Genomic DNA, 22,363 nt, shown 5'->3' on the forward strand with positions numbered 1-22,363 from the left:
TTTATACCAACAACCTATAGTATATATAAAATGTGGGGTGGGTGGTGGGCCTTGGGCAAAGGCCTAACCTGCCCTTGCCCAAGGCCAGGCCTGAGATCCACTATAAAGGTCTTTTTCTATTTACTTTAATGACATGTTTGGTTCATGGAATAGGTCAGGAATAGAATGAAATTACTTGGAATAGACCTATTCCATTGTTTGGTTCGGTCACTTTGTCATGGGAATACTATTCCTAAAAATGAGTTATTCCCTTTGCAAGGGGAATAGCCATTCCTAGGGGACCTTGGTATTAGATATTCTCATGCTCTTGGGAATAGCTTTTATATTTCAAATACCAAAAATACCCTTTGCACATTATTTAATATTTATATTTAATAAATACAGAGTATAATATATTATATAAATGTATATATTTAATTAATTATAATTTTTTGAGAATCAAAACCTAATGCATTAAATCACGACCAATAGTGTTTACAAGAAAGAGGGGTGGGATGTCAAACCACTCCCCGCAACCTGACTCAGAAAAGGCCTCCCTAGCAACAATGTGGGTGGCACTATTCGCAGATCGCCTTACAAATCAGAATTGGACATCATCAATCTCAGATGCCAAACCTTTAATATCATCAATTGTTAGAAGATTGTTAGAGGAGTTCTCCTAGCTAGGCATTTGAAATTTGAAATAAGTGGTTGGGGTTTCCTATTAGCTTGTATATAAGTGTAGGTTTCTCTGTACTCATTCATTCACTGTATTTTCTCTATCTCAATATACACTTCACTATTTAGAGTTCAACATGGTATCAGAGCGGTAGATGTGGGTGGTGGGCTTTGGTCGGAACGAAGAGGCGCCGCCGCCGGGAGGAATGGAGCAGCCGTCGGAAGCTTCACGCGCCTCCACCCGCCGCCGCACTTCCGGAGCTTCGACGCCACGCGCCGGCGCGTGCGACGTTTTCCAGCATCGCCTCCGGTCGCCGCCGACGTGGCTAGCTTCTTCTCCGTGCGCCGACCCGTCTGTATCAATATCCCCGTCCGGTGTTGAGGGGATTTGGCGTGGGTAGCTTTTTCCAGTACTGAATCTGCGTAGGGCTTGCTGCGAATCTGCGTAGGGCTTGCTGCCAGGTTGCTGCCAGGACTGGGTTTTGCATAGAAGTGAAATCTGCACTTCAAGGTTGGTTTTTGTGTGTTTATTGTGGCAGAAAATAGGACTATTACTGTGGTGTCAACTCAATCTAAATTGGTTGATTTGGTGTTGGCACCGGATAGGTCCAATTTTGGGGAATGGAGGTTTTTAGTTGAAGTGAACTTGAAGGGTATGGGTAAAGCTGGACATTTAATTGAAACATGTCCGGATGACCCTACCGAAGCCCAAACATGGCAGAAAGATGATGACGCCCTGTTTTCGCGTATAATAAATTGTATTGATAGGAAGATAATCCTATCTTTACAGCACTGTAAGAGTGCGAAGGAAGTGTGAGATTTAGTGAATAAGTGGTTTAGCGGGGCAAATAATTTGAGGAAGTTATATCAGTTATCTCAGGATGTTCATAGACCGTCTCAAAAAGGGCGGGACATCAGGGATTACTATTATGACTTCAAGAATGTGAGTGTGGCATTGTGTGCTGCTATGCCGATTACTGATAAAGTGGATAAAATGAAAAAACAACGTGATCAGTTGCATATTTTTAGTTGGATTTCTGGGTTGGATAAGGAGTATGATGTTTTGAAATCACAATTATTGGGGAATAAGGAATTAGACTCGCTCGACCAAGTTTTTTCTATGGTTCAAAATGCGTCAGTGAACCTTGGTACTGATAGTACGTTGGAGAAACAAGTCTTTTTCTCACAGGGAGATAGTGGGACAGATAGTGCTAATATTCGACGAGGTCGGTCCAGGGGACGAGGTAGAGGGCGCGGAGGAGGTTGAGGGCAAAGGGCTTGCTATAATTGTGGTGATCCCGGTCATCTACGTAACCAATGCCCACAACTCTCCGACCATAGGAGATTTGCTAATTCTGCCTCTAGACCAGAAGGGACGGTTATGATAACTGAAGAAGAAATGGCTTTGTTTAATCAGTTAAAGCTATCTTCCTCGCAGTCTCCCGCTAGTCCAGGGTCACTGCCGTCTCCGTCAGCTACCTTTGTTCAAACAGGTAATCCTATTGCTTGTGTTTCCTCCTCGTCTCGACAGTGGGTCATTGATTCTGGAGCCAGTGACCACATGTCAGGTAATCTAAGTATGTTTTCCGAATATTGTTCCCTTAAATATGGTCCTACTGTTACCTTGGCAGATGGTTCATCCACCTCTATTTTAGGTAAAGGTAGTGTGAATGTTAGTTCGTCGTTACCTCTCACTTCTGTGTTATATCTCCCAAAGTTCCCATTCAATTTGTTATCAATTAGTCAAATTACCCGGGACCTAAATTGTTGTGTCATGTTCTTCCCTGGATATTGTCTGTTTCAGGATCTGTTGATGAAGACGATTATTGGTAAAGGGAAGGAGGTCGGTGGGCTGTATGTGTTAGAACGGCTGTCCAAAGATTCTGGAGGTGTTCCAGTTGGTTTATTGGGAAATATGTCTCCGTTGCAGTTGCACTCCCGGTATGGTCACCCGCCTTTGTCTGTCTTAAAGAAGTTGTGTCCGGGGTTAGAATCTCTGTCTAGCTTGCAATGTGAGTCATGCGAGCTTGCTAAGCACTGTCGGGTACCATACCCTCCTAGAGTCAATAATAGAGTCGAGTCTTTATTTCAGTTGGTTCACTCAGATATATGGGGGCCATGTCGAGTAGTATCGAAATCTGGGTTTAAATATTTTGTAACTTTTGTAGATGATTTCTCTAAAAACACTTGGCTATACCTCATGAAATCTAGAGATGAGTTGTTTGGGATCTTTTGTAATTTCTTTGCGATGGTCAAAACTCAGTTCAATAAAATGATACAGGTTTTGCGGAGTGATAATGGGACTAAGTATTTTTCTCGTTCTCGAGTTATATGAGTCAGAATGGGATGGTACATCAGTCATCTTGTGTCAGCACTCCCCAACAGAATGGTGTGGCAGAACGTAAGAACCGCCATCTGTTGGAGGTTGCTAGGGCCTTGTTGTTTCAAATGAAAGTACCTAGGGTTTACTGGGCAGATGCCGTTCATACAGCGTGTTTCTTAATAAACCGCCTACCTACAAGGGTCCTTGGGGGTCAGAGTCCTTGTCATTTCATCTATCCGTCTAAACCGTTGTTCTGCCTTCCTCCTAAAGTGTTTGGGTGTACGTGTTTTGTCCAGGATATTCGCCCTCAAAGAGGAAAACTCGATCCTAAGTCATTAAAATGTATTTTCCTGGGATATTCAAGTACTCAAAAAGGGTATCGATGTTACTCCCCGGATTTGGGGCGATACTTGGTTTCTGCAGATGTCTCATTATTCGAGAATACTTTATTCAGTGAGGAGCTCCCTGGTTCGTCTGGTTGTAGTTCCGAGACAGATGATTTTCTGACATATGTTGTTACTATCCCCGACTCCGTAGGAGTGGAGTCTAGGCCTCCTGTTACGCAGGTTTATCACAGGCGGCCCAGAGAAGTTGATATGCATGCAGCCCCACCGGTTCCACCATGGGTGTGTTTTGTTGATAGTATATGTAGATGATATTGTAATTACAGGCAGTGATACAAGTGGGATCGAGGCACTCAAGTCCTTTCTCGGGTCTGAGTTTCATACTAAAGATCTGGGAGAGTTGAAGTACTTTCTGGGAATTGAAGTGGCACGCTCTAAGAAGGGCATATTCCTCTCACAGAGGAAATATGTATTGGACTTGCTCGGTGACACGGGGCTGCTTGGGTCAAAACCGTGTGATACTCCCATGGATCAAGGTGTGAAGTTATTGACAGGAGAAAGGGAGCCGTTTGAAGATCCGGAGCGGTACAGGAGGTTAGTAGGAAAACTGAATTATCTCACAATTACCCGTCCAAATATTGCATTTCCAGTGACTGTGGTGAGTCAATTCATGAGTGCACCGACGCAGACTCACTGGGAAGTGGCTGTTCGGATTGTGAAATACTTGAAAGGTGCTCCTGGAAAAGGGATTCTTTATGCTGATCACGGGTATATGCGTGTTGAGGCGTTCTCCGATGCAGACTGGGCTGGTTCACCGGGTGACAGGAAGTCTATGACAGGTTATTGTGTGTTTGTAGGAGGCAACTTGGTCTCGTGGAAGAGTAAGAAGCAGAATGTGGTGTCGCGCTCAAGTGCAGAATCGGAATACCGGGCTATGGCTCATGTGGCAAGCGAAATAGTCTGGGTGCGTAACATTTTGAAAGAAGTGGGTGTTGAAGTGAAGTTACCGATAGATTTGTGGTGTGATAACTGTGCTGCCATACACATCGCAAATAATCCAGTCTTTCACGAGCGGACGAAGCATATTGAAGTTGACTGCCACTTTATACGGGAAAAAGTGGAGCAAGGACTAATATCACTTACACACGTTCGGAGTGGTGATCAGCTGGCTGACATATTCACGAAAGGATTGTGTAAGAATCGGGTTTTATATATATATAACAAGTTGGGCATGTTTGATATCTATGCTCCAACTTGAGGGGGAGTGTTAGAAGGTTCTTAGAGGAGTTCTCCTAACTAGGCATTTGAAATTTGAAATAAGTGGTTGGGGTTTCCGATTAGCTTGTATATAAGTGTAGGTTTCCCTGTACTCATTCATTCACTGTATTTTCTCTATCTCAATATACACTTCACTATTTAGAGTTCAACATCAATCAATAAACCAAAAGCAGAATAAAAAGAAGTACTGGAAATAGCATTAAAAACAACTTGGGAGTCCATCTCCACATCAACACCTCACATACCAGTGTCCTTTACCCAACTCAAAGCTTCTCTCAAACACAACGCTTCAGCCTCCCTGACATCAAAAATGCCATGCACTGACACATTCTTCACGGCCATAAACTTCCCTTCATCATCTCGTAGAACCCATCCAAGACCCATCATATTATCTGTTGAATTTAGTGCTGCGTCTGTGTTTAATTTCAATCTCCCTGGTTTGGCATAGTCCAATAGTCCCTTACGGTAGGTGGCTTAGGCGCGTTTGGTTGCTCATTAGCTAGCTTCCAATTTGCCCAGTGGCTGAGCGTTCTGCGTAACAACACATGCATGTCAAAAGCAAGCCCTTTCCAAAGAAAGTCATTCCTAGAAGCCCAAATACCCCAGCAAGTCATTATGAACTTAGATAGCAAATCACCCTTCAACATCTTAATATAACCAAATATCCATTCGACCACATTATTACCGTAAGCAGTTGATGATGCCGGGAGCCCTACTAAGTTCCAAAGCTTTCCCAACTCAGTGCATTGAGCAAATAAATGGCATGCCGTTTCATCTTCCCTCCTGCACATATGACAGATCAAAGAACAGTGAATATGCTTCATGCGCAATGCATCTCTCGTTGGCAAAAAGGATGAAGCCAACTGCCAACAAAATTGCTTCACCTTGGGAGGCACATCTAGGTTCCAAATAATAGACCATGGTCTATCATCTTGTGTTATGCCGGTCAGCAGTTAATAACACGACTTTACCGTGTAGTCCCCTTTATGATCCCAATACCAAAACCACGAGTCATGTGGTTTTCGCATACTCAAAGGGACTTTCAAAATTAGATTCACATCCCGGTCAATAAAAAGATCCCTTAAACGATTAACATCACATCCCGTACCTTGAGTATTAAATAATGTTGCAACAGGAGCATCATACTCAACCTCTGGCATAGGCGTATGTACATAGGGCTCCTCCTCGTCTGGCAGCCATGCATGCCGGCCAATTTTTGTGTCTAGGCCATTCCCAATGCGTCGCCTACAACCCTTCCGTAACACATTCTGTACCTCCAATAAGCCCTTCCAGATAAAAGATGGATTTCCTCCCTGAACTGCATCAAAATAGGAGCATTTAGAAAAATACCGAGCTTTATACACCTTTGCCACCAATGATGTTGGCTTGGTGATCAAGCGCCAAGCTTGTTTACCCAGTAGTGCCAAGTTCATCTCCCGAAGCATCCTGAAACCCATACCTCCTACAATTTTTGGGACCGAAAAACTGCCCTAGAACTTCCATCTCAACCCTTTTCTTGCCCCCACAGTTCCACTCCACCAGTACTCATTCATAAGGACCTCAATTTCCTTGCATAGACCTTTCGGTAAAAGAAATACCATCATCGCATAGGATGGCATTGCCTGGATGACATTCTTCAAAAGCACCTCACGCCCAGCACCAGAGAGGAACTTTGCATTCCAACTTCGGACCTTCGCAAGGATCCTGTCTTTAAGAAAACCCAAGATGTCTTTCTTTCGTTTACCAACAAGGGATGGTAATCCAAAATATCTGCCTGTCGTATCACCTTCTGTTATCTCTAGAATTCGCTGCACCTCCTTGCGCATGGGTGGGGGTACATTTGCACTGAAAGTAACCATGGACTTGTCATAGTTGATTCTCTGCCCCGAGGCTTTAGAATATGTGTCCAGTAAATCACGCATGTTTTCACTCTCCTGGGTATTGGCCCGATGGAACATAAAGCAATCATCTGCAAATAATAAATGTGAAATAGGTGGTGCTCCCCGTGCCACAGTTACACCATGCAGTCTACCCGTGCTCATCCGCCTCTCAATTAACACACTAAGACCCTCAGCAATAAATAAAAAGAGGTATGGTGACAAAGGATCACCATGAGTCGTAGGCCTCTACCAGGAATGATTGGACCAAGCTGGCTTTGCTCATGCAGAATATGATACTGAACTGAACTTACGGTCTCCATTAGAATACTGACCCACCGCGCTGCAAAACCCATTTTCAGCAATATTGCATCAAGAAAACCCCATTCAACCCGGTCATACGCCTTGCTCATATCCACCTTCAATGCCACGATCCCCTCTTTACCCTGGGTCTTTCTCCTTAAGTAATGATGAACCTCATAGGCTAACATAATATTATCTGTTATTAGGCGGCCAGGCACAAAAGCACTCTGGGCACCGGAAATGAGCCCTTCTAGCAAAGGTTTCATTCTATTCCACAAACCTTGGCAGAAATTTTATACACCACGTTGCAGAGTGCTATTGGTCTTAAATCTGCCATCGTTTCCGGGGTTGCCTTCTTTGGAATTAGGACGATGTAAGTATCGTTCGCCCTCGTTGGTAGAGTAGCCGTATCAATAAAGGACTGACAAAAAGCAGTGACTGCCCCGCCCACTATGTCCCAAAAATACTGAAAAAATCCCACTCCTAGACCGTCAGGCCCAAGTGACTTGTCCGGGTGCATTTGAAATAACGCTACTCGTACCTCCTCAATGCTCACTGTCTGCAGCAGCGCAATGTTATCACGGGGACTTAACTTTGTTGCAATGTTGTCTATAACCTCCGCCAGATCACCTTGGTCTGCCTCAAATAGTTTTGAAATAGCCCAACATAACTTGACCAATTCCAGCCTCATCCGCTACCCAACTTCCGTCATTATCTTTCAGCTTTCGTATTTTATTTCGCCTTTTCCTAGCTTTGACCGAATTATGAAAGAACTTGCTGTTCAAATCCCCTCCTTTATAACAGTGCTCCTTCGCTCTTTGTTTCCAGAAATAGTGTTGTTGCTCAAGTAAATGTAGCAATTCACCCTCAACATACAATACCATACTCCCTCATGCCATCCTCATCGCGCCGAGACCGCAGCTGGTCTAAACGGCTTTTGCACCGCTCAATCTTGCGCTGGAAGTCTCGGTTATAATTTTTACCCCATCTCCAGATGTCACGTCCACAACTTTCGATCCTGGTTAAAACATCCAAGCCCGTCGTACGGTCCCAACAATGTGAAACTATTGCCCGGCATTTGTCCTCGCGAAGCCACATATTGTCAAATAAAAAGCGCTTTCGTTGCCAGACTGTTGTAGTAACCACCGGGGTTAAAATCAGGGGTAAGTGATCACTGTACGGGCACGCAAGTGAGCATGCAGTCGCACCCTCAAACAGGGATAACCAATCCTCCGATACAAGAATACGGTCCAGTTTCTCCTCAACCATATTCGGGGTACCCTGTGAGCGCACCCATGTATACTGATTATCGCTAAAGGGGAAATCCTGTAACCCGCAATCGGCAACCGCATTAGTAAAACTAGTGATACACCATGGCGGATGTGGTGCTCGCCCTATCTTCTCAGACTGGTGCATGAGATTGTTAAAATCTCCCATAATGACCCATGGTTCAGCACTCTGTACTGCCAACCTTCGGAGCATCTGCCATGCTTCACGCCATCTTTGTCTTTGGGAAAAACCATAATAACCTTTGAACCGCCAGCGTGGACTACCAACATCCAAAGCTAGCGTGGTGTCTATAAAATTGTCTGAGTAAGAACAAATTTGAAGGTCCACCCAACTAGACCATAGTAAAGCCAAACCGTCGTTGTGTCCGTTTGCATCAACACAAAAAAGATTCTCAAAACCCAATTGCACTCTCACATTCTCCATTCTCCCTTTATCCAGAAAAGTCTCCATAAGAAATACCACTCTTGGCCTCTTATTGTGGATTAGGTCCGCAAGAACTCGAATTGCCGTCGGGTTGGTAAGCCCTCGACAGTTCCAAGTTAAAAGACTCATAATTCTTGGCGGGCTTGCGTCGCAAGACCCGCCTTCTGCCCGTTTTTTGGAGTTCCCGTCTCACAATCCATTGCCACTGTGGCACTAGATGTATCCACTCTTTTCCTCTTCGGCTCATTCACAACAACATCAGAACCGTCATCTACTGTGTCATTACACGCTACCCCCTCTGCACTGGTTTCACTAGTCTTAGATGAGCCACTATTACACGCACCTGGTGCCTTCCATCCTTCTCGGTCAGCATCTAGCTCCGGCGCCACCCATCTTTGTCCGACACTGGGGACATTACGTCTGGTTCCAGCCCGTAGCCATGTTCCAAACGGCTTATCTGCTTTAGTATCGATGTCGTGAACAAGTTTAGGACACACCCGGCCTCCATAGCCAATGAATCCACAGATAAAGCAAAAGGTTGGGAGCCTCTCATACCGGAAGTCCACAAACGCCCATGTTCCATTATCCTTCTTCAACTTCATCTGCTTCTTCAACGGCCTTGTGATGTCAATATTCACACGTACGCGATAAAAGGTACGCATAGAACCTCTGAAGAACCTATGGCCGAAACCACCACTACAGAACGCAGCCCCGCCGGCAGAGAATGTATTTGTATCCAGAAGTCTGCGTGATTCAGTACTGTTGCCTCAGGGTCTTCTCCTGGCTGTAACTTCTGCATGATCAGCAAGTTTTGTTCATAGGCCCATGGCCCCCCTTCTATGATCCGGTTGAGGTCAGTTTCGTGATAAAACCGGATCAAAAACCGTTGGGGTTGAAGTTGTCTCATTGTGAGCCCCATCGCCGGCTGCCATACTGCCGCCATGGTGTCTTGGAAAAAAGAGAACTTCACAGGCCTATTAGTCACCACTCTGCCAACCGCATAGTAACTCGCTTCTCCAATCTGGTCGGTGATCTGTATTCCTGGGATTTGTATGGATTGGTCTTCATCCTCAACATCGGCCAGAGTCAAGTTCGCACACAATTGCGAGATGTCGTCGGGATTGTCGGTCGCCATCGGTAAACTCAACGTAGAACGGCGTAAACCATAGAAACAATAAGGGAGAGAAACGCTCGCGAAGGAGGCGAGAGAAAAAAAACCATTAATTATAATTTTTATCTATCAATAAATCAATAAATAATATATTATAGCTGGATGTGGAAATAACTGCTTTGAGGTAGTTTACAAGATTATCCTTATTTAACTGAGATGTCCGATGGTCGAGTACTATTCTCTCAATTAATACCTCAAGGGTGAAAGAATAATTGGATTGCAAGAAAATAACTTGGAAATTACACTCACAAAAATTCACAGTATATATATTCATAGAGAAGAGTTAGTTATAGAGAGATCAGATGATTACTTTTTTAATTTAAGAACCTCTCTCAACAAGTTTTACAAGAAATAATTTGAAAATATTCTCTCAAGATATTCATCTACAACTAACCTAGTTCATGGTGCGGGATGACACTTTAGCCTTATTTTTATTATTACCTCTCATTTTATTTATCCTTTTTTTTAGTAAATAATATTCATTTTGTAAAAAAATTTGAACACTACTAAGTGAGAGTTTCTGTGTTCCTCGAATTACCTTGATTAAATTGCCATTACTTAAACTGTTTTTTCATACCTCTCATTTTCTCTCTTTTTTTTTTTTTCTTTTGGGTCCTACTTCTTTACACCCTTACACATCATATATTATTTTATTCACTTTTCTATAATTAATATGGGTGGTTCTATTTGTACCACCCCTACTGAAAATTGTGTGTAAATAACATTAGAATTGTAAAAATGTGAAAATTTCAACAAGTACATAGCCTAATCAAATGTAATTTACGAGATTCCATAATAATTTTAGAAGATTAAAACATATCAGTAATAATTTTTTATTAAAAATTAAAAAATTAAAACATTTAAAAAAAAAAAAAACACTCGCCTTCCCCGTTGAGAAAGCGAAGGGTCGCCTTCTCACCAGAGAAGGCAACCCAGGTCGCCATCTCACCGGAGAAGGCAACCCGGTTGCCTTCTCAACGGAGAAGGCGAGTGTTTGTTTGTTTGTTTTTGTTTTTTTTTTTTTTTTAATTTTTAAATTTTTAAATAATTATTTTTTTTTTGAAAATTTTTAAATAATTATTTAATTTAAGTTTATTAAAATAATATTTCTAATATTTGAATAACTTTAATGAAGGTAGTGCGAATAACAAGTTGTTCTATTTACACCACCTATAAAGCTAGAACACCGATCAAAGGGCGGTGTAAATAGCAATAAGGGTGGTGCAAATAGAATTCTTTAATTTTATAATTATAATTTTAAATGAAAATAAATTTAAATAACAAAATAAAAAATTCAATATTAAAATTTAAATAATATATATTCCAAAAACTAATTAAATTTTAAAAATAAAATAACAAATAAATTTTATTTTAAAAAAAAAAAAAACGAAACAAAAAACCAATAAGCCTCTATGCAATTGAGCATTAGAGTCTCTAAGCTTGGGGGAAAATGCAATTTTTTTTTTTTTAATATATAGCGGATGGTGGGAAACAACAATCATTATCGTGTGAACCATGTGGACCATATTTTGTATAGTGTAAAATAATGTACTTTTAGTATATTAAAAATGTATATTGTATTCAGGGGATGTACATTATTTGTGTACTGAGTCTACATTATATTGTATAATGTACATTCAGTACAAAAATAATATACATTTAGTATATTAAAAATGTACTTTTTGTTATGGTCCACATAACATTGTGTGGACCATAGTCCACACAAAAATTTGCCGGGAAACAGGATATCTCCCACCATTTGCGCGTCATTTGTGGCATGTGAGCAATACGCGCTATACGATTGGTGCGTGTCGATTGCTCATGCGCCACGCTTTGCGACAGAGTTTCTCCGGAGATAACAGTCTCTTCGGAGAAACTATATCCCCTCTCCTCCAACCCTTTTCTCGTCATTTCTCCCTTCCTCTTTCTTCTTGGGTTGAATATTTCCTAGTGAAGATAGCTAGATAAATTTTTAGTGATTTACTCCTAGAGTGCCAATTGATTAGTTAGCTTCTCTTTTCATCATATGTCCCTAGTTGGCCGGGAAATTCCATAAAAGCTATGAAAGTATGTTGGCTTTAATGTCATTATAAGGTTCAGTCCACCCAAAAAAAAAAAAAAAAAAAAAATCAATTTAGACACAATTTCAAATAGTTGAGGGCGGGTAATTACTCATATATGAACTATATTAAGGGCCTTTAAAATTTTTATTGTAGTTATAAAATATTGTTTAAACGGACAAGTTATCCTTAAATCAATTCTGAATAAGTTATATAGTGCTATTGCATGTACATCCAAATTCTACTCCGTCAATTTTATTCTCTGATGTGACAAATTAAACAAGATAGCCTATTTTCATCATGTTGGTCCAAGTTAAATGTCTACCTCTAGAATTTGAAAGTGAAAGTAGAACTCAAGAATAGAACTTGGGAGTTCACATGGTAATTTCATAAGTAATAAAAGTGATTTCACCAAAAAAAAAAAAAAAAATTAATAAAAGTGTACTTCCACATTAACTCAATAATAAGTTGTTAGTAACTTAATAGTAGCTAGGTATAATTACACTTAGGAAAAGATGCAATTTTAGTCCTCGATTGTTCTTTGCTAGCGGTTTTAGTTCCTCAATTATTTTTTGCTATCGGTTTTAGTCTTTAATCTTTTACTGTTGCAATATATACGCTAACTCTTCAAAAAGGTTGCAGTTTTAAGCATTGAATATAAAAACAAAACTATTAAACTCTTAAAAATTATTTAGTGCATGGTATTTTAGTATTTTTTAACATTTATTATTTAATTATAATTTTTTAGTGCTGATATTACATTTATAAAATTAAAAGAAAAATTAATTTTAACAACTACGTGTTTACGTGTAGGTAAAATAGGGAAGATGTACCGCACTTAAATATGATTTTTTTTTAAAAAAATGTTATTAATTCTCTATTTTACAAATTAAATACCTAAATCGAAAAGGTTATAAATTAAAGAAAGATAATAAAATTTTAATATATATATATATATATATATATATATATATATATATATATATATATATATATATATTACAAGGATAGAAATTAGAAATTAAAACAACTAGCTAAGAATAATTGAGAGTATAAAAATATATATTTTCCCTTACATTTCTTACTGATTTCAAATGACTTTATCTAATATTTAAAATTGAATTAACGGTCCAATTAATATCATGGCTAGTTTAATTTTGCCGTTACGGCTTAAAGTCGGCGCAACTTACTTATTTATAGTAGAGTAGGGTGAGTTTCCCGGTCTATGTTGAGATAGACCTAACTTGAGTAGAAAAGGGCTAACCGCCTCTTATGAAAGATAATGGGGTTATCCCAAGAAGCTGAGTGGCTAAGAAACATGGTGATAACCGTGTAATTGTGGGGGTGTCCAACACCTTCCTTCATTGTGATTCACAAACTGTCGTTTGCATTGCAAATAACAACCTATGATAGAAAGAAAAGACTTACAACTGATTTATGTCTTTAACTACTCTATAAGCCTTTAATGGTGGTCTATACCGAGATAGACCTGAAAGAGTTAAAAGTCTATATTGAGATGGACTTCACAAGACGGAAAAAATCTATAATGTTGTAAGACTTGTCAGAGTTAAAAGTCTATTTTGTGATAGACTTTGACAGGGTAGAAGTCCATATTTGAGACAGACGTAACATTCTTTAATACTAAGGGTGTTTAAAAGAAGTCAAAGAGTTTGACTTTTGTAGAACCTGCTTTTTGAGTTGGTGTGTGCATTCGAGTTCAAAATTTATCTAACTGGTGAGTTCAAGATTCACATCACTCCCGGGAAGAAAATTACTCAGTGTCACTACGTGTCAGTTCAAATACTGACATTAAGATCAACTCATTTGTATTGCTTAGACCTTACCCTTTTCCTTTCCTCTTTAAATTTGTGGGGGATTGTTGGAAAATTAAAGATGAAAGTGTTGGTCCCAAAAGAGGTAAGGTGAAAGTCTAGAGGAGGGGGGGGGGGGTGAATAGACTTTCAAACTTTTTCGCACAGCACAACAATTGCTAAGCCAGAGATAAACCAAAACTCTTAACTAGATTGTTAGAGTATGGTGCACAGCAGAAATAAATAAACATAAAGTGTGTGTGAGATTGTGTGAGCAGTATATCTCGTGTAGAGCGAATACGTAAAGAGCGGTAAGTAAAGAAAGCAGTAAAGAAACACAAGACAATTATAGTGGTTCGCGAGGTGGTGTAATCCTCCTACTCCACTTGCTCTTTTCTCCAAGAGCCAATTCACTATATCCACCACTTCTTGGTTCCAAGATACAATGAATTCCGTGATCTAGTGCTTTGATCACAAAGCCCGCACTAATCACGCCCAGTGACACCACACTGCTGCTTCGGGTTTCACGTCGCAGCGCTACTATCCCAAGATTTCACGACTCCGCGTTACTTTCCCCCCGTCTTCCACACTCCGGTAGAAACGTATCCCGTGATCTGGTGCTTTGATCACCAAGCCCACACCAATCACGCCCAGTGCCTCCGACACTGCTGCTTCGGATCTCACAGCTCCGTGTGACAATCCAGGATTTCACAGCTCCGTGCTACTTTCCTCCCTTCTCTTGGTTTGCTCCAAAACAAGTGTTGTCTTGCTTCCAACTTCTGAGGCTCTGTAGTTGATCTTCAATGATGTGCAGGTCTCTTTGATGAAGATAAACACTCTGGAATGATTTCTCTTGATAGCTCTGAGTGTTTTCTCTCTTTGAATATATCAAGTAAAGCACTTGATATTTTTGCTCTGCTTTGCTCTGTTTAAGAATTCTCTGAATATTTTTCTCTTGAAGCTCTCTGAGTTCTTTTTCTCTTCTCACACTTGAAGATTTTAGCTCTTAGAATTTTAGCTCTCTGCTCTTTTAAGCTTAATTGCTCTATTCGATCCTTTGATGGATTCGAATTTTCTGCTCTCTTGTTCGTGAGTTCGTGTTCTGCTCTTCTGCTCTTGTTTTCTTCAAGTCTTCATATCTTCATCATTTTATAGCTGGTAATGAGAATCTGTCCGTTGGAAAGAGACGCTCTCATTTTTGAAATCTTGTATCTTTTGTCAGAGATCTTATCTTATCTTCTGCAAAAATGTCAGAAAGAGATAAGCTAGCCGTTGATGGAGTTTCATCTCCATGTAAATGAGCTCCCAAACTTCATCTGATACTCCTCTGGTTTTACGTTGAGTGGAAATATCTGGGTCTCAGTTTTGGTGTAGAATGGCTTCTCTGATTAGCTCTGAAGTGGTCCTTGTATCTTTGGAATTTAAAAATATTCTTCAATTTAATCCCATACTAGTTAAAACTAGTATTTTTCCTTGTGAGAATATTTTCACTGTAAGTTCATCTTCATCTTCTTCATTCTCACGTCTGGGTGTTCTCAGACTTCAAACTGGCTTTGAACTTCCACCCAATTTGAATTTCTCCTTTGTAATTGACACCCAATTTCAATTGAGAAACACGGTCCAAGTGTACCTGGAAAAATCATCAACAACAACGAGAGTATATTTCTTACCACTAACACTTATTGGATCAACCGGTCCAAATAAGTCCATATGTAGTAAGCTTAGCGGTCTTGCCGTTGACTCGTGTGTCTTTGATTTGAATGAAGATTTGATTTGCTTTCCGCGTTGGCACGCGTCACACACTTGGTCCTTCTTGAAGATAATATCTGGCAAGCCTTCAACTAGATTCTTCTTTGCAAGTTGATTGATAGTCTTGAAGTTTAAGTGGTTGAGCTTTCTGTGCCATTCCCAATTAGCTTCATTCGAATTTCTGGCCATTAAGCACACTGAATCTTTGCTAGTGCTCCAATCAACAACATACATATTCTTTCGCCATTTTCCAGATAAAATAATCTCATTTTTGATTAGGCAATTATCTTTAGAAAATTCTACAAGATAGCCTTTATCACAAAATTGACTAGTGCTCAACAAATTAAATTTTAATCCTTCAACGAAAGAAACATCTTCAATCTTCAAACCATTTTTCTTGATCGTGCCAACTCCTTTTGTAATTCCATAATTTTGATTTCCTCCGAATATAACTTTTGGTCCATCGATTTCTTTGAAATTAACTAGATATGATTTATTTCTAGTCATGTGGCGTGAGCAACCACTATCGATGTACCAAACATCCTGCAAAAAAGATTAATTAATTTTAGGTACCCATACTTGCTTGGGTCCTTTACTTTTAGTGATTTTTGGTAACCAAATCCACCTTGATCTTATTGAATTAAGATGAGGCGATTTGTAACCATTAGAGACACGATAATCATAACTCACATTAGAAAATATTTTTGGCGCCGGGTTATGAAAATTATTTTTATATTTTGGCACCTGGGAAGAGAATGGTTGCTTTGGTCTATAAAAAGCATTACATCTATTACACAACCAAACTTTTTGAGTGGGATGAAATCTCCCAACTTTATTTCTAGAAAAGCTTCCCTCTTTTCTATGAAATCTTTTTGCACTTGACTCTTTGGCATATCTTTGCTTGACAAATTTTTGTTGCTTAGCCGTATTATAAACTTTTTTCGGCCTTTCAACATTCAACTTTGCGTTTGATTGATAGCCAAGTCCTTGTCTCATCGTGCTATTCTGACTTTTAACAAATTTTACCACTTGAACTTTATTATTTAAAGTAGTAGTAGAATTAGTCAGATTTGGAGGGGTTTGAGAACATGTGGAGTCATAACCAATTCCGGTTCTATCTCTTGATGGCTTTTGCATGCTCACCATTTTATCTATAATTTTAGACGAATTAGTGAACGTAGCAATAGTAGCTCTAAGATTATGTTCTCTAACCTCTCTTGCTTTACACTCTTTTTGAAGATGAATATTTTCATTCTTCAATTTACTCACTTCAAGTAAAGCATCTTGCAATTTTTTATTCATTTCTTCTTTTTCAAGAATTAGAATATTATTGCGCTCCTTGAGTTGAGAATGAGTGAGCATAATCTCTTGACATTCTCGCATTAGATTGTCAATAGATTCACGAGAAAAAGAAGAATTAACAGAATTGAAAGAATTAGATGTTACCTCTTCTTCCTCTGCGTCAAGAGCCATAAGACAATCTTCACTTGTACTCAACTCAATTGACTTGCATATTAGCGCCGTATCATCATCCGAATATGAACTTTCATCGCTTGATGATGAATCCTCTGAATCATCATTTTCGTTTGGTTCGTTGCTAACGAGAGCTTTTCTTTTGTTGCGCTTGAACCTTTTGCTTTCGGATTTGTTCGGCGTAGATTCAACATTTTTGCCTTGATACTTGCTAACAATCGGATACGGATAATTTATTTTAAAATGTCCGGGTTTGCGGCAATTGTAGCACAAATCCTTATTTTCTTCGACTTTTTCTTCTTGTGTTATGCGAGAGATGAATTTTCCACGAGCAGAATTTTTGTTGTCTCTTTTTCGCATAAACCTTCTAAACTTTTTGACAAAAAGAGCAAATTGTTCGTCAGTCATAAAATCAACATTATTTTCTACTGACCTGGAGGTTGACGGTTGTTTGGCCATTAGAGTAGAATTTCGAGCTTCATGAACATCATCATCTTTGGCCTTCATTTCGAACTCATATGCTTTTAGATCACTAAATAATTTGTCTGTTGACAACATTCTTAGATCTCGATGATCGCGCATAGCCGTAACCTTCTTATCCCATGCAGATGGTAAGCCTCGTAGAATTTTGAGATTAATTTCTTTTTGGCTAATATTTTTGCCAAGATCACTAATCTCTCCAAGAACTTTGATCATTCGAGCTTCCATGTTTGCAACACTTTCATTTGAGAGCATTTTGAAATCTTCAAACTTCTTCATGGCGATTGTGAGCTTATTGTCTTTTTCTTGTTCATCTCCTTCGCCAATCTTGATGAGAGTTTCCCATATTTCTTTGGCAGTGGCACACTTTCGGATCTTCGGAAATATTGTATCATCAACGGCTTTGAATAGAATATCCTTGGCAATATTGTCAAGATTATTCCGCGTTCTATCATCCGATGTCCATTCCGGTTTAGGCTTTTGTACGTACTGTGGAGCATCCGGAGATAGGACAAACGCCGTATTGACTTTTAATATTTCGATAGGGCCAGTGGAAATAACTTCCCACATTTCATCATGTAAAGCCGATAAGTGTACCTGCATACGAACTTTCCAATCATCAAATTTATCAAGTGAGAATAATAGATTTTGAGCTAAATCTTTCTTCATCATCATCACGAGAGATATGAAAGATTAATCCAATTCACACACTTTGTAGAATGGATCTGTCTAGCAGTCAGAAACGGTTGACCCAGTTAGGCACGTGCTTAGATAGCAAATTGGCCTAAATAGACAGCCTGCTCTGATACCAATTGTTGGTCCCAAAAGAGGTAAGGTGAAAGTCTAGAGAGGGGGGGGGGGGGGGGGGGTGAATAGACTTTCAAACTTTTTCACACAGCACAACAATTGCTAAGCCAGAGATAAACCAAAACTCTTAACTAGATTGTTAGAGTATGGTGCACGGCGGAAATAAATAAACATAAAGTGTGTGTGAGATTGTGTGAGCAGTATATCTCGTGTAGAGCGAATATGTAAAGAGCGGTAAGTAAAGAAAGCAGTAAAGAACACAAGACAATTATAGTGGTTCGCGAGGTGGTGTAATCCTCCTACTCCACTTGCTCTTTTCTCCAAGAGCCAATTCACTATATCCACCACTTCTTGGTTCCAAGATACAATGAATTCCGTGATCTAGTGCTTTGATCACAAAGCCCGCACTAATCACGCCCAGTGACACCACACTGCTGCTTCGGGTTTCACGTCGCCGCGCTTCTATCCCAGGATTTCATGACTCCGCGTTACTTTCCCCCCGTCTTCCACACTCCGGTAGAAACGTATCCCGTGATCTGGTGCTTTGATCACCAAGCCCACACCAATCACGCCCAGTGCCTCCGACACTGCTGCTTCGGATCTCACAGCTCCGTGTGACAATCCAGGATTTCACAGCTCCGTGCTACTTTCCTCCCTTCTCTTGTTTTGCTCCAAAACAAGTGTTGTCTTGCTTCCAACTTCTGAGACTCTGTAGTTGATCTTCAATGATGCGCAGGTCTCTTTGATGAAGATAAACACTCTGGAATGATTTCTCTTGATAGCTCTGAGTGTTTTCTCTCTTTGAATATATCAAGTAAAGCACTTGATATTTTTGCTCTGCTTTGCTCTGTTTAAGAACTCTCTGAATATTTTTCTCTTGAAGCTCTCTGAGTTCTTTTTCTCTTCTCACACTTGAAGATTTTAGCTCTTAGAATTTTAGCTCTCTGCTCTTTTAAGCTTAATTGCTCTATTCGATCCTTTGATGGATTCGAATTTTCTGCTCTCTTGTTCGTGAGTTCGTGTTCTGCTCTTCTGCTCTTGCTTTCTTCAAGTCTTCATATCTTCATCATTTATAGCTGGTAATGAGAATCTGTCCGTTGGAAAGAGACACTCTCATTTTTGAAATCTTGTATCTTTTGTCAGAGATCTTATCTTATCTTCTGCAAAAATGTCAGAAAGAGATAAGCTAGCCGTTGATGGAGTTTCATCTCCATGTAAATGAGCTCCCAAACTTCATCTGATACTCCTCTGGTTTTACGTTGAGTGGAAATATCTGGGTCTCAGTTTTGGTGTAGAATGACTTCTCTGATTAGCTCTGAAGTGGTCCTTGTATCTTTGGGATTTAAAAATATTCTTCAATTTAATCCCATACTAGTTAAAACTAGTATTTTTCCTTGTGAGAATATTTTCACTGTAAGTTCATCTTCATCTTCTTCATTCTCACGTCTGGGTGTTCTCAGACTTCAAACTGGCTTTGAACTTCCACCCAATTTGAATTTCTCCTTTGTAATTGACACCCAATTTCAATTGGCTTGTAATTGGCACCCAATTTGAATTTCTCCATTGTAATTGGCTCCCAATTGACTTTGACTTGCAATTGGCTCCCAAACTGCTCCTGGTGCTTTCAATTGCTTCCCAATTTGAATTGTTGACTTTGACTTTGAAATTGGCTCTCAGACTTCTCCTGGTATTGAATTTCATCTCAATTCAATTTGATCTCCATGTCTTCTTTGAATCGGTCCCCAACTTTGAAATTGCATCCCATACTACAACCTCAATTGGCTCCCAATTTCAATTCTACATTGGCTCCCATCTTTAATTGATTCCCATGTGAAAATTTCAATTTTATCTTGAATTGATTCCCATGTGAAACTTGCTCCCATCTTTAATTGATTCCCATGTGAAAATTTCAATTTTATCTTGAATTGATTCCCATGTGAAACTTGCTCCCAATTTCAATTGATTTCAATTTCTCTGAAACTGGCTCCATATTTTAATTCGAACTAGCTCCCAAGTGCAATTGCATCAACTCCATCAGATTAATTGGCGCCCTACTCCATCAGATTAATTTAATTTGACTTCTCAAATTTTACCTTGTAAAATTGTTGATGGTGAGTTTCATTTCAAACTTAAGCCATTTCGGATAATATATCAAGCATCATCCACTTCGTCCGTACAGCTTTTGATTAAATCTCCAATCACATTTGATGTACTTCTTTCTTTCCATAGATGCTTGATCTCCAAGTCAATTTCATGCATTCTTCCAATATTAATTTTCTTCACGAAAATTCTTCTGGGATATCTTCTTTGAGTAGCATTGACGTAATTTCATATCTTTCATCTTCTTCTTCAATTTGCCATTTTCTCCAGACAAATTCTTGATTTACGGCTTTATATCTTCTTCTTCTATTTTCATCCATTTTCCTCTGTTTTTCTCTTTTCATAATTAAATAATTTCCCGATCATGGTCTAAGACTCTACTAGACCTATGAAATAAAATTGGGGGATCTACAAATACAAATTTGGCATATCAAAACCATTACACTTTATTCCTAACAGAAAGCCTCCATGTCCACCTCACCCTTTGACTTTGTCATTGGATTTGAGAAATGGAAAACCCATTTCATTGCATGGTAGCGCACGTTGCGCTCCCTTGTAAGGAGTAGCGCCAAAGGCGCTGAAATGTGGACAAAATACTATGTCCATTATATGGGTGGGATGGAGGGGCTGCCTACTATAAATAGCAGCTCCCAACATCGTTTCAAATCACACCTTGAATTCGAGTCATTTAATATATTCTCCTTCTTCCCCCTTTCGTCTGAGCAATAGTGAGGTTCGCCTACGTGATTGCTAGTGCAAGCTATCCGTAGTAGGTCTGTATAGCCTATCGAAAGCGTGCCAGGGTACTAACTGCACCGTTACCGGGCAAATAACGCTTTTAAGGTAGTGTTATTATAACACGGCACAAATTTTCTTTCTACCATACATCCGTAGTGTCCGTGCTTCTTAAAAGGCTTCCAGATCGTGCGTTGACGTTGCTATTTTCCCCAACACTTGCTGCATGTGTTGTCACCATGAATCAACCACATATTCCAATCTCCATGTAGCCTAAGTAAAAATGATGGTTGAATCTGCATTCTGTAACCATTCTCTTATATATATATATATATATATATATATATATATATATATATATATATATATATATATATATATATAGACATGTAATATATGCAATATTATGCTTGTGAGAGTGGTCATGTCAGCTCTTGTCTCATTCAGGAAGAAACACGTGTGGAGAATAAGGTGCCACATATCCAACTTGCAGTAGCTGTTTCTCTCTAAAAGATAAAAGTGCAGTCCTTCACTTCTACCTCTATCTGCTCGTGATAAATTACAGATCTCAGTTGCTTCATCGAGTTTTTTCAAGACGGTGGGTGTAATCAGCATAGCTCCATCGTTGAGCGGGGTCACCAGTGGGTCGCGGCAGCGTTGGCCTCCGGTGGCAATGATGGTAGAAAAGCAGAGACGAGCAAAGGTAAAGCTCCTACGGCGAGAGTGGCAACGAACCTCCTACGACATTCAAAAAAAGGGAAAAAAAAAAACCTTCGGCAACTCCGACGTCAGCGATCTGCGATGGTCAGCCTCCGGCAGCGGGTGTAAACAGGCAGCAGCGGATCTCCGGTGACCTTGACGGTGAAACTCCGGCGACTCCTACAAAGGGCTTCCGGCGAGAGACAGTATCATCAACAGGTTGAGCGACATTAACGGGAGAGGCAAAACCTCCGCGACGCGAGTTTCCCTGCAGTAAAACAATAAGTCGCCGCAAGCAGTGTTGACAGCGAGGAACGGTCTCCGGTGAGGGGTTGCTCAGTCCAATAGCGGCGGTCCCCGGCGAAGAGCTCTAGTAGCACCTGCCCACAGTACGCGACCCACAAGGCTGAGCAGTGTCAAAGTTGGGCGAGAACCTCTTCCAACATTCAAAAAAAAAACTCCGGCGAGCATCAACACTGTCAGCGATAATCCTCTAGCAGCGGCGGTCTCCGGCTACTTCTGCAAAAAAAAAAAAAAAAAAAAAAAAAAAATCAGCGGCCTCCAGCGGAGAACTCTAGCAGCTCCAGTAAACCCGCGATGTCCTCAAGTTATGCTCGGCTGTATCCATGGTGGGAACTCAAGCTCGCGTCAAGGCAAAAGTTCCGCACTCGGTGGTTGTTCCACGGGATGGTGAGCCTCTCGTTCCACGGCGGCAGTTCAAAGGTTGTATGTATCATCGCTTCTGCGTATAGGAGATAGTATATATAAGGGAGAAGAGGAGAA

The 22,363-nt window shown here is 40.1% G+C and overlaps 3 protein-coding genes across 3 annotated transcripts; all 3 read right to left on the reverse strand.

Annotated features, from left to right (window-relative positions):
* Nucleotides 1-6,092: 6,092 nt before the first annotated feature.
* LOC109162271 lies at nt 6,093-7,048 on the reverse strand. Its single transcript, XM_019310990.1, has 2 exons — nt 6,713-7,048; nt 6,093-6,536 (listed from the first exon to the last, which is right to left on the reverse strand). Exons 1-2 carry the CDS (start codon nt 7,046-7,048, stop codon nt 6,093-6,095), a joined length of 780 nt encoding a protein of 259 aa, XP_019166535.1.
* A 601-nt stretch (nt 7,049-7,649) lies between these two features.
* Nucleotides 7,650-8,624, reverse strand: LOC109162272. The gene has a single exon (XM_019310992.1). It carries the CDS (start codon nt 8,622-8,624, stop codon nt 7,650-7,652), a length of 975 nt encoding a protein of 324 aa, XP_019166537.1.
* A 505-nt stretch (nt 8,625-9,129) lies between these two features.
* Nucleotides 9,130-9,630, reverse strand: LOC109162273. The gene has a single exon (XM_019310993.1). The coding sequence runs from the start codon at nt 9,628-9,630 to the stop codon at nt 9,130-9,132; it is 501 nt and encodes a 166-aa protein (XP_019166538.1).
* Between the last annotated feature and the right edge of the window lie 12,733 nt (nt 9,631-22,363).

The sequence above is a fragment of the Ipomoea nil genome, unplaced genomic scaffold (assembly GCF_001879475.1).
Source record: "Ipomoea nil cultivar Tokyo-kokei standard unplaced genomic scaffold, Asagao_1.1 scaffold2928, whole genome shotgun sequence".
NCBI lineage: Eukaryota > Viridiplantae > Streptophyta > Magnoliopsida > Solanales > Convolvulaceae > Ipomoea > Ipomoea nil.